General features: G+C 45.2%; 1 protein-coding gene across 1 annotated transcript in view; it reads right to left on the minus strand.

The window, feature by feature from the left end:
* HSF4 (heat shock transcription factor 4) overlaps positions 1-12,008 on the minus strand; it is a 27,243-nt gene continuing 15,235 nt past the window's right edge. Inside the window, exons 7-14 of the mRNA XM_053953055.1 lie at positions 10,838-10,937; positions 10,005-10,129; positions 8,039-8,260; positions 6,710-6,815; positions 5,268-5,333; positions 3,619-3,706; positions 2,368-2,504; positions 1-625 (exon numbers count right to left, since the gene is read on the minus strand). Of these exons, the coding sequence (XP_053809030.1) occupies positions 527-625; positions 2,368-2,504; positions 3,619-3,706; positions 5,268-5,333; positions 6,710-6,815; positions 8,039-8,260; positions 10,005-10,129; positions 10,838-10,937 (943 nt within the window). The 3' untranslated portion in view covers positions 1-526. The remainder of the gene's footprint in view (positions 626-2,367; positions 2,505-3,618; positions 3,707-5,267; positions 5,334-6,709; positions 6,816-8,038; positions 8,261-10,004; positions 10,130-10,837; positions 10,938-12,008) is intronic.

Raw genomic sequence — 12,008 nt, forward strand, 5'->3', positions numbered from 1 at the left:
TAAATGAGAAAAAGGAAACATGTTTAATTAGTGTCTTCTGTAAAACTTTACAAATGTACAGCATAGTGCAAAAACGCAGTCTCAGCACATCACCTTCAAGTAAAATTAACAATGTAAAGAGCCGAGGAACACAAGCTTCCTTCTTCACAGCAATGGCTCCCGAGTGCTCTTCCTGGAGGTTCCTCTCTCACCATCCATCAAGCTCCAATCTCATGTTTATAGTAGAGCAAAAAGCCTAAAGAAAACCCCTGGAACCCTCCTGAGAGGCTGCTCCCCACGAGCACAGGCTGGAGCCTGCCCTGTAGGACACAGCCTGAGACAGAGCCAGGGCCCAGCTGCACCTGGCTGTGCCCACAGGCAACCCTCCCCAGGGGTTCATTTCTCAACCCAACCAGACAATCCAGTCAGACACGAGCTATGCCCAGCCTCAAGCATGTGACAGGCTCCATAGAAATACAGGAAAACTACTCAGGAGCTTGAAGTTAAGCATGTGCTTAAATATCTTGTTGCATCAATACATTCAGTGTTAACATGGCAGCAGCCTGGAGTGTGGAAGCTCAGAGAAGGGTGTAAATCTTGAACATACACTGTCAGTGTCAGCAGACACCAGGCAGTTTTCAATTACCTATGAGAAAAGAAGTAAACAGAGTGCAACTCAATTACTTTCCTTCACTGGAAAGGGCAAAATAGGGTGGAAATTGGCTGGTCTAGATGAAATTTCTAAGCACAAATCTGTCAAAAAGAAAAACTTTGTCCAGGATACACTCAAGCACATAATCTAAATACCAGGCCAGTGGGGGCTGCTGGAATTTTTCCTTAGTCCTGAACACAAAAACTGTGGCTGGGATTAATTCAGGAGCTCTCAAAACCTCGCTCCTGCACAGATCACACCACCAAGGCAGTGACAGAGCTCCCAGCACAGGAATCAGCTGGGCAAAAATGTGCTCAAAAGTGAATGTTTCTGAACTAACACATTTGTTCACATAGTGATAAATGGATGGAGGAAAGGGTTCTGACAGGAAGGTCCATTTTAAAAATGCTCTTCTTATTGCGGAGATTTTGAGCGTGCACTCACCTGAGTGATTAGCTACACTTTGGGGTGGATGCTGCTTGACCACAATGCTCAGAAATGTGGTTCATAACCAAGAATTGCCATGACAATGAAGGCAAACAAAGCATTTCTTCAAATGATACTGGCACAGCTTAAACCTCCCTGTCTAAGCCCTTAGGAGGCCTGAGTTAATTGAATTTCCTGGGTCTGTCCTACTGCATTTGGGTAACCTTCCTAAGGAAAAGCAACTCAGGTAGAAGATACTGAGATAAATAATACGTTCTCATTGGAACTACAGCATAAAAAAACAAAGCTCTGCTTTGTTGAGAAACTCAGTTGTCAGGAACCACATGGATGGGGAAGGTTAGACCAGCCTTTGAGGCTGGTCTCAGATGCACAAAGGACAGAAGAAAAGTTTGTGGGACATGGTGGACTAACCATTCTGCCTCTCTCCTACACTAAGCAGCTGAGAGTCCATCTAAAAAGGGGATCTAATAAATTAAACTGTTTAATCAGATCTTATACATCAATAAATCAACAGGCACATCTTCAGGAGAAATAGAACAGGTCAAAGCCAAGGAAAAACCCATTGGACTGGACATGAAATACTTAGCCAGCACCAAAACCCAGAGTGCACTCCCTGTGCCCTCTCTGCACATGTAAAATTGTGTGTGCAGAAAAGTCTATCCCTTTTCTATTTTTTAAGTATGGAGTGCCCTGCCTTTATGTAAGAGAAAATAAATTTGGGGCAAAACAAATCCCAAACAACAAAACTCTCAACTCAGCATGGGATGTTTTGCAGCCTGTGAAGGTTTGTAGCTCCCCGAAGAGCCAGAGGCACATTCTTGGTGGGGTCACTCAGAAAACAAGCTTCTACACACCCCAAGAGATCTTTTTCCTACTCACCCCAGGAGGAACAGGTGCATCCCATCAAACCCAGAAAATGGATAAAAATCTTTTTAGAGCATTGGACTGGCATGTAGAACTATTTTCCTATTCAATAACCAGCATCAACAAGGGTCAGGCATCTTAGCTAATCTGTGCTGCCCCAATAACAGTGTTTAAAAAACACTGAGATCCAGGTTCAGGGAAAGTAATGCAACAGCTACTGACCACTTCCACCTACTCAAAAAAAAAAAAAAAAAAGGCACAAATAGAAACTCTCTTGTGGGTTTCTGATTCAGTTTTGTTTTTTACATTCAAACCTGTGGATGCTTGGATGGGTGGGAGGGAGGTTTTGTTTCTTGGGAGCTAAATCACTGGCTGTTGTCCGTGGAAGAACTCAGGTTTAGAGGGCTATCTCCTTGGACACCCACAGAGGACATGTAGGAAGCTAGGCTTTCAGAAGGAACATAAAGTGATGAATTTTCAGGCAAGCTGATGAGGTCGTTCCCAAAGATGGACTGACGGTCAAGGAGGAGCTGCTGGGCACTTTCAAGAATGACATCTTTCCCTAGGAATAGACAGCAGAAAATTCAGCTTCTGGAAGGCAGGTTCCTAGTTTTACATATGTAGAACTGAAAAGTGACAAATCTCAACTGCAGCAGCAAGTGAGGAGCCTCACTCCAGCAAAATGGCTTGGAAACACCTGAGTAGAACTTGGACTCACTCAAAAGCCCATTAAAATCAAGGAGAGTCTCTGCAGGTCACCAGGTGGGTTCTGCCTGAAAGCTGAGATGCCTCACAAGTGAAAGAGGGATGACTGAATGTTGCAGACACTGAGAAGAAGATGAGAGCAGCTGCTCTCCTTCATTCAAGATGTGTCTTTCTCCCTCTTTGTAGAAAGGCTTTGCAAACAGGGGATGCTCAAGGACTCTCTTCAGTGTACCTGGGCTTTTAATGCCTTTGAGGTGCTCATGAAAGAGGCTGAGGCTGGAAGTCTTTAAATGACACACAATGAATCAAAACTGGGGCAGGTTCAGGCGGCTACAGCACCCAGTTTGGTGCTGTAGCCACCTAAAGCTACAAGCTTTAGCTTCTCTTTCAGGTCTGTCCCCAGCTGAACACACATGAACATATATCACAATTCCACAGCCAGGGCAATATTCCTGGATTCATATCCAAGGTCAATAACACACTTTATCAGAGTCAGCAAGTGGATCACCTGGACTGTTCCCTCGAAGTCTGCTAAAAGGTCTGGGGAAAGGGACACACAGCCTGTGCCTCTGGCTGCCAGCAGCTACTTGGGTACCTCCTCTGCAGCAGGAACCAGAGGAACCCCAAGATTGTACCAGCTCTTACCACCCCTACCCACTGAGATCACCACATTGCTCTGAGGTGGCAATGAACAGGCAGAGAAAACAGTGGAAACACTGACAGTCATGATGGGGACCCACTGCAAAACCAGTTCAATTCCATTTACACCTCAGTTTATCCCCTACCCTTTCCCCACTGCTCAAGAACTGACTTAGCAGCTGCTGTGGAAACACTGCTGACTGACAATCATGAAAGTAAAATGACAGACATGGTTTGCTCCCTCAAATGGCAAACTGTCAATGCTGGACATCATATCTGGCTGCCTGAACTCCATCCTACTGCCAGGTCCACAGAGCTGCTGGTGCTCCTACCTGGGCAGGTGTTGTTGAATGATGGGTTGAACACTTTTGGGGGCAGCTCAGTTGCACTCTTCTCCAGATCCACTGTGAGTCGCTGCATCTTGATGCAAAAATATAAACTACAATGTACAATTATACAAAGACAGGGGAGCTTGTTAGAACTAGGCCATGTCTGAGCACCGGTGCTTTACCCCACTGCACAACACCCACAGGAACACAAGCCATCCTCCCTGCCCATCCTCTCCTCCCAGCCTCACTGCACTTCACTAAAACCACACCATGTGCTCAGGGGCACATCTGCCCGAAGGACAGGGCTGTGGGAGGTGCAATCCCCTATTCAGCATTGGCTAATATGGTGTGAAGCTCACATCAGGAGGGGCCAGGCTGGTGTCACTGTGGCTGCCATACAAAGCAAACCCACAGTCCTCTGCAGTCAGTAACAAAGAAGAAAGAGATTTTCGTTCCATTTTCCTATGACTGTCTTTAAAGTGAAACTAGTTTTTGCTTACACAGTGCTCTAGGCACAGAGCTCCTGCATGTGTTGCTTCCAAACTTCTCCATGCTCATGAGTTTCTGTAGTACAAGCAAGAGCTCCTGGGAAATTTAGTGGGCTCAAGGACTGAACTACTGAACATTGCAGCCTCCTTTCCTGGACTTTTCTTGCAATTCTTTTTAAAAGGTTATAACCCTTGCTTCCAAGACTTGCTAATTAATATTAACTATTTCTTAGACACTCTCCTTCCTAACACTCAAGAAGTGGAATTACCTAGTAAATTCAAAATTATTAAAACCTAAAAAGGATGTTGATACCATGAATAAGGCTTAGAGACCTTTTGCATTTCATTAGAGTAGATAACACTCTACTTGTACATCTGTAGAGATACCTGGCAGAACCATACAAGCTTTCATCCAACTTGGTTGTCAGCAAGGGCTCTGAAAATTCACTCTCTATCATGCAGGAAAAGGAACCCAGCTATGCAATACACTCCCAACCTTAATCCTTCTGTGAGTCTACAATTTCCTTCACTGTTTATTAAACCTGCTCTTTCTGCACTGCGGAAATGTCTGTGTAAGTATTGATTCCAAAGAAATACTGCCAAACAATTTCTCGTTGTTTCTTCATGTACAGGCATGCAGGAACCTCTGTTGTAATTGCATGGTATTTTACTGCTCCTGAAACAGACAGGGATGGCTGCACTTTGTAAAGGCATATTTTATAAAGAGCTTTGGCACAAAGACACTTTATAAATCTATGGTATTAGTAGGATATGACATTCTCACTAAGAGAAACTTTAGAGCAGCCAGTTGCAATTAAAGCCTCCAGGACAGCAACAGTCAGTCAGAGCTTGTCTCCAGACAAAACCCAGCTGAGTGGGAAAAACAGGTCAAGAGTATAATACAACACTCTCATGCTGCCCCCAGGAGATGCCTACGTGCTGTGCTTTAGCTCACTTTCCCCTCTGGTTATGAAATAACTTCCTCAGTTATGCACCAGCTCTGCTTCATAGTTCCATTATTACTTAGGCAAGGAGATCTCGGGTAAGGTGTCCCTGCAGTGGGCAGGAGCTATGGAACAGGATGAACATTAATGTCATTCCACCTCAGCCATTCTGGGGTTCTGTGATTGCTATTTTCACAGCTCAGAAACATGTATCTCTTACCGGGGGCAGACTGGCTTCCACTTCAGTCAAATTCCACTCACTCAGAGATAAATTGGGATTAAAGACCTGTTGGGACAAAACTACAGTTAGGGCTGTGAAAGGTGGAATGGTTTGAGATTCTCATGCCCTCTCCTGCCTGCTGGAGGGTGCAGCTCTGCACTAACTGGAGCTGCAGACAAAGGCTCCTGTGCTGACTTGTGGCATAGCTGGGCTGGGCTCTGGGCACTTGTGCTGATCCACGAGCCCTGCTGCCTGCCGGGGGGGGAACAGCACAGACACCCCATGCCACTGTCCTGTCACTAACCAGCAGCTGCACACACAAATCAAAGCCCTTTTTTTGCTGCTCTTGAGTCCTAGGACACTCCTAGATTCATATGACTTTTAAAAGTATTCCAGAATTTAGTAGCAGAGGGCAGGTTACTGTTGCATCAGGGCTTTCGTGACAATTTCTTGAGAAGTCTGAGCAATTTAGGAAAAGGAGCTGTTGATCTGAGGCAAATTTTATGATTCATTCTCACTTTTGTGACATTAGTTGCACAGAGAGAAAAGTGTGTCAGTAACAGGAAAACACTTCCTAATGAGATAGAAGAAACAGAAACCAACAGTCAGTGATAGAGCAGGCCATTAGAAAAGCTCTGTAAAGTCAGAATCAACCACAGACACTTGGGAACTGCTTGAAGAGAATAAGATTGATTTTTTTATGATTTTTCATTCTGTCTATCCATGCAAGCTTACAACATGCCTTTATCTGAATCACCTCCTCAAGGGGGCATATATTTGACATATAGATTTTTTCCTTACATACAGAGTTATTTGACTGTTGGCAAAAACCTTTCATGTGCCAACTATATGTACAACAGAGAAATAAACAAACCTTCCTATTTCTGCATGTCTGCTTAAGAAAAAGCCACCATCCATTTCTAAATAAAGGTGATCTAAGAACTGAGACTGATAAATAGCTCAGCAGAGAGAGGATTTTACATTGGCTATACTTCCTAGAATATAAGGAAGAGGGGAAGGTAGGAAAAGCTAAACACAATCTAGGGAATATCTAAGATGTAGAATATGCAGAAAATAAATTAACCCTATAAAGCAATTACCAAACTAGCTAGAAAGTAATATTAAACCTATTTTACAAAAATGTGTCCAGTCTCATGTTGTCTTCTTTATTAAATTCAGTGTTTTGTGCCCCTAAAGTTCAAATATGCATATTAACAAAAAAAAAAAAAAAAAAAAAAAAAAAAAAAAAAAAAAAAAAAAAAAATAAGCACCATTTAAAGCTGAAATCTTATGAGCAGGTCAAAACAGAACTGTGACTCCACAGGCTACATGTGGCAGATAAAATGCCACATGAGAACAAGCAGCATGACCTGAATCACAGCCCAGAGGAACCTCTGTGAACTTCACAGCTCTTTTGATGCAGCCTTTCCAGCAACACTCACATCCAAGAGGCTGGCAGGCTCCAGGCTGTACTGCTGGCTCCTCAGCAGCAGCTGCAGCCCCTCCAGGCTCCAGTCAGTGCCCTCCAATGGGTCTGAAATATCTGTTCTGAGAAAACACAAGGGGAAATATTGCCACAAAGGAAACTTGCATAGATGCCTACAGAAAGCAGGACTGAGCAGCCTTCCAAAAGGATGTTTATGTTTAAATCTCATTTGGAAAACCACGAGCCCACTGTCAGCCTGGGTTTATGCCATAAAGCTTGGTTTAATCCCAGAGTACAACTCAGCAGAACACACAGGGGACTGGGCAGATGGTAAAACAAATGAGACAATCCCTCTCCTGGGTGACACGTGGTTTGGAGATGGACAGTCTGTGCACATCTCCTCAACACTGGGAAAATTAAAGCATTCCTTAGAATAAATCCTTTTAGAAATGCACTTGGAACCAGAACAGGCTGCATTGCCATTCTCCTTGGTCCAAGATGCCTGAATTACTGTTAACTAATGCTTTTTAAAGGAGTGACTTTTAGCTGCAGGCATTTACCCTGCAGGCTGCATTTACTAGAGACATTCAGCTAAATGAGCAACAGTGAGGCCCTGCTGTGATTAAACCCCCAAAAGCTATAAAAACTTTCTCTTAAAATCAGGTCTTTTAAAAAGGGATTATTTTTCTTTTCTTTTTTCTGGTAATATGTTTTTAAGCATCCAGTGGGTTCAGAGCGAGGACTTTGATTCTCTGTAAGGACTTAAAGGAAAATGGAAGCTTTTCTGATAACCCTATTGAGTGTTTTGGGTTCCCCTCCCTGACCGTCCACCTTACACTGCTGCAGTTGCTATCAAGAATGAACTGCAGTTAAGTTCCACACCATCCACCCAGCTGCACCATGCTTTCCTTCTGCTGGTGAGGCCTGCTGGACACTCTCCCACGACATGGGCACTCTTGGGATTTCAGTCTCAGAGCACAGCCCCAGAAGTGGTTCACTGGGATCACCCTGGGGCTGAGCCTGATGTCACAGTGCCCAAATCCCTCTAAATGCAAAAAGCCTCTTCCTGCTCCCACAACTCTGATGCACATCCTCTGACAGCTCTTTCTCTACTGGGTCCTTCAAGCAAGTGATCCACATGCCCCCTACCTCTGTGAACTGTCCCCTGGGATGCAGAGGTCCTCTAGCAGGTGCCACAGGTACAGGATGGAGCTCATCAGGCTGCACTTGGCTCATCAGGCTGCACTTGGCTCCCTCCCCACAAGTGACCCTCCCTCCCCACCCTGGGAATGGGAGGAGAGGGCCATGAGCAGGCAGGGCCACAGCTCTCCCTGGCTCGCCTCACCTGTCCAGCAGGGCCCTCCTGCCTCTCCTCTCGGGTGCCTGGGAGGTCCCTGCTGGGGCTGCACAGCTGCCTTTGCCCTCCAGGACAGACTGAACCATGGCCACGGGCAGCACCGGGGGCTCGGAGCAGGCCCGGCAGCCGGGCAGGGGCACCTCGGGCTCCGCGCTGGCTTTCACTCCAGGGCTCACTGGCTCTTCCTTGATCAGCATGAGGCACTTCTCCCTGCAGCAGAGACAAGGCTGAGCACCACACACAGCTGCTCTGCAAAGGCCTCGTGCTACTGGGAAGGGCAGGAGCACCAGGTCTTGCTTCCACTTCCCATCAAACTGCCACAGAAGGTCTTTCCATTTCCTCAGGTGGGCAAAAGAAGCCAGCAGCCTCTTTTCTTTTCAGCAAGCTCCAGAAACATGCTCAGCTGGAATATCTGCAGTCACTTCATCAGTCACAGCTATAATGAATTTGCCCCATTTAATTGTTTTGCAAATACAGAAAATAAATTTCTATGCACTGATCATTTCTTGGGTGAGTGTTAGGGACAGGTTAAGGGGACACTGGACTAAAGAGATTCCCCTGAAAAAGCAAAGTCTCCACCCTAGAGATAAGAATGGGATCAGTAAGACCCTCCCATGCAGGAGTTAGAATTGGATCAGCAAGCACTCTAGAGATCCCAATGACACAGGTCAGGATCTTGTGGCCCTGCAGGACTTGAACAGAAGCTGTTGAGATCTGACAGTCATAGTCAGATGTTTTACTTGGTTGGAGGCAGAGGTTTGTCTTTTCCAGTGGAGAGGCACCCCACATTATTTCCAGATGGACAAATGACAATGAAGTTTTGTTTAGAAACACCTTGTGTGTAAAAACCTATTTTGTGTTACTTGTAGGAGACTTTAGAGCTCCCTGTGAACAGCTGGAGCCAAAGTGACAAAGGCACAGAGAAAACAGGGATGGTATGTGACACTACAGAGCTCTCCTCAACATTCCTTTCAGATCATCTTCTCATCTCGTGGGGTCTAAATTCCCACCAGAAGCACAACTGATTTAGGAGGTACCACACCTGAACTGATTGGGGCCATGGCTGGCTCAGATGCTAAAGTCATGCAGATACAGAACAGATCAGAAGCCACCAGATGGCACTCAGTAATTAGGAGAAATAAGCAACTTAACTTGAAGGTTATATTAAAGATTTTCTGCTTTAGAAATGGCTTCCAGGTTTGTTTTTTTTTTTTAATCTGAAGCTCTTTACATGCTTCCAGTTAATTTTATGGCTATAGTTTAAATTATGCAACAGATTTACAGGCAGTTTCTAGAGTATAACTGCCTTGCCTCTATGCCTGAGAAACTGTTTCCATGATTCATCTGTCTACTTACTTTCCACTGACATAGCTTTAGCTATTCTGCTGCTAGCCCTAAATACACTGCATGTTCTGTGGCAGGAAGAGATAAGCATTAAAATACCTCTGCATTCAGTTCTTAAGTTACTGGGGCCTTTTCACAGAAAAGTTGTCAAACATCGGAAGTTGTTGTGATGCAACCTTTCTGTTCTCTTTGGCTGTTAGATGTACAATTTGATTGCTTCTTCTTTGCCAAAGCCAAAAGGAAACCCTCCTTTCTCCCTCTCAACAAACCCAACAAGTGTTAGTATCTCATTATTTAAGTCTGAGACAGTCCCTGTCTTGGAAATTGGGACTAAAGAAACATGGAATATTTCTCAAAGAGGGGAGTGGAAGTTTCCAGCATGAAACTCAGGACTTTGTTTTGAAAGTTATGCTGTTATTACCCCCTCTAATTCTGAAAATCTGACCCACTTTGCAAACTGGAAAAAAGTATTCCATCCCATGTCTCTATAGAGATTTGTGAATCAGATAGAAAATTTGGTAGAATTACAGCCACGAAAAAACTCTTGAGAAGAGTTGCATAAGCATGTTTATACCCAACTCTCCCTATTTTTAATCACAAACATGTTTACCTGTCATTTTCAGGAGGGGATTGCATATTCATGATGTTGGATGGTGATGCTTCAGTAACATCAGATATGATGGGTCCTCCAGCAATTGCAGGGCTGTTCAAGCAAGAGGCAGGCTCTGTTGAGGGCTAAGAGGAAAGCAAAAGTCATATAGATTTATCCTTCTGACCCCAAAACAGGTCCAAGGCCCTATCTGAGATGGTTAGGGTTTATTCATTGTGACTTTGAGTTGCCCCTGTATGGAAACCAAGAAAGCTTTTACTTACTATGCAATATTATAATTTCCTCTCACTTTTCCTCCAACCGCACAGAGGTACAGGTGTGAAATAAACCCTGTGAAGTGTCAGCAACCAAAAGGTTTTACCAAGTCTGACATTTTGCCTAGACTGCTCAGCTTCCTCTGGAGGGAAAGATCCAACACAGGCCAAAAGGGCCATATGAGCCTCTCATGCCAGCTCACATATTCTAACTGCATGACAGAAGTGTCTTGTGTCTGCTCTGATGATGGTGGGGATCCCTCGGAGGCTACAAAAATCCCACTTTTAGAACTCACTTCTTCCTCTCTTCCCTCAAGGTGAACCAGGCTGGGGTAACAACGTGGAGAGTTCAGTGTGCAGGGTCTGCCTTTCCCCACAAAGCCCACAGCCTCCCTCATGAAGGCATCCATAAAACTGGGGAGCTGAAGGAGTTTTAAATGTCACCCAGCTTAGCAAACCTCATTTCTTCTTCACTGCCAAACTCTTGCCAAATTACTTGCTCCATAATCTCTATTATTGCTTCAAACATCCCCCCCACCAGGCCAAAGCCATCCCAGAGAGCTCAGAGGCTGAACCCACCGACTGTATGAAATAGGGGTCGTGGAGGGGCTCTGGGGACAAATGCCGGCTGAACTTGGACACTGGTGGAGCTGAGAGCCCGTTGTCAAGCATCAGAGGTCTGTGAAGAGAAACAGCATTTGTCTTCCAGCATGTATTGACTGGCTCCTGGCTGCTCACACACAAAACATCCCTGAGCCAAGAGCTCTTCTCCCCTGTGTACTCTGGTTCTCCTCAGCTGTAAGAGTCTTTCTTGCCCGGTGTTATGGGCAAGGAAGGCTAACAACAGTTTTGGAGGAGGTCACCATCAAAGAAGAGCCTTAACCCAACAGAGAGGGGAAGGATGCAGACCTGCCCATCCTGCCCAAACCTACCCAGAGCCCCCAGGCAGCACTCTGCTCTGCACCAAGTAGCTCCAGGCTGCACACACCATCCTTTCCTGCAGCCATTTAGAAGAGAGGCAGGAAAACACAACCATGAAAGATAAAACACTAAGGATGCAGATATAGACACAAGAGCAGAGGCTTCTGGAAGACAGACCTTTGTGTTTCCAAGGAACCAGGAACTTAAATTACCTTGCAAATTGCAGCTGGTTGTGTGAAGTGTAATCCCCCATCATAAGGAGGAAAATAAAGTTGCTGTGCAGGTAAGTTCTGTGCTCTTCTGCCCTTTTCAGCACCGTTTCTCACTAATTATTTGTCTTTTTACAAAAAAGCAGTGGCCTAAGACATTTCTTGGGCTGCAAAGCTTTTACAGGGAGGACACAGCCCTGACCATGAAAATTTGAGGTCAGATCTGGCATCTCATTTCTCTGCTCGCCCACTCTACTGGAGGAAGATTTCCCCAGGCATGAACCTCAGCAGCTGTTATTCTCCCCTTGAGCCCTCTTCTTTGCTATCTGCAGTGTTCAGCTCTTCCAAGAGGCTCAGCAGAGGTGGTAGGCAGAATGCACATACCCTGCTGGCTTGTACAGATTATGAGCTCCTTCATTCAATCCTGTGCTGCCTTTACAGTTCTCACAAGAGGAGTCAGTCAAGAACAAGGACACTGACTTAATGAAAATTGACTCCTTTGAGCTGCTTGTGGGAGGTCTGGCTCCTTTCTCTGCAGCATGGAGAAGTTTCTAAGTTGTCAAAGGCCACAAGGTAACAAAGGTGGGACCTGGAGGCAGGTTCCTGTCCTCAGCAAATTC

The sequence above is a fragment of the Vidua chalybeata genome, chromosome 11, assembly GCF_026979565.1.
Source record: "Vidua chalybeata isolate OUT-0048 chromosome 11, bVidCha1 merged haplotype, whole genome shotgun sequence".
NCBI lineage: Eukaryota > Metazoa > Chordata > Aves > Passeriformes > Viduidae > Vidua > Vidua chalybeata.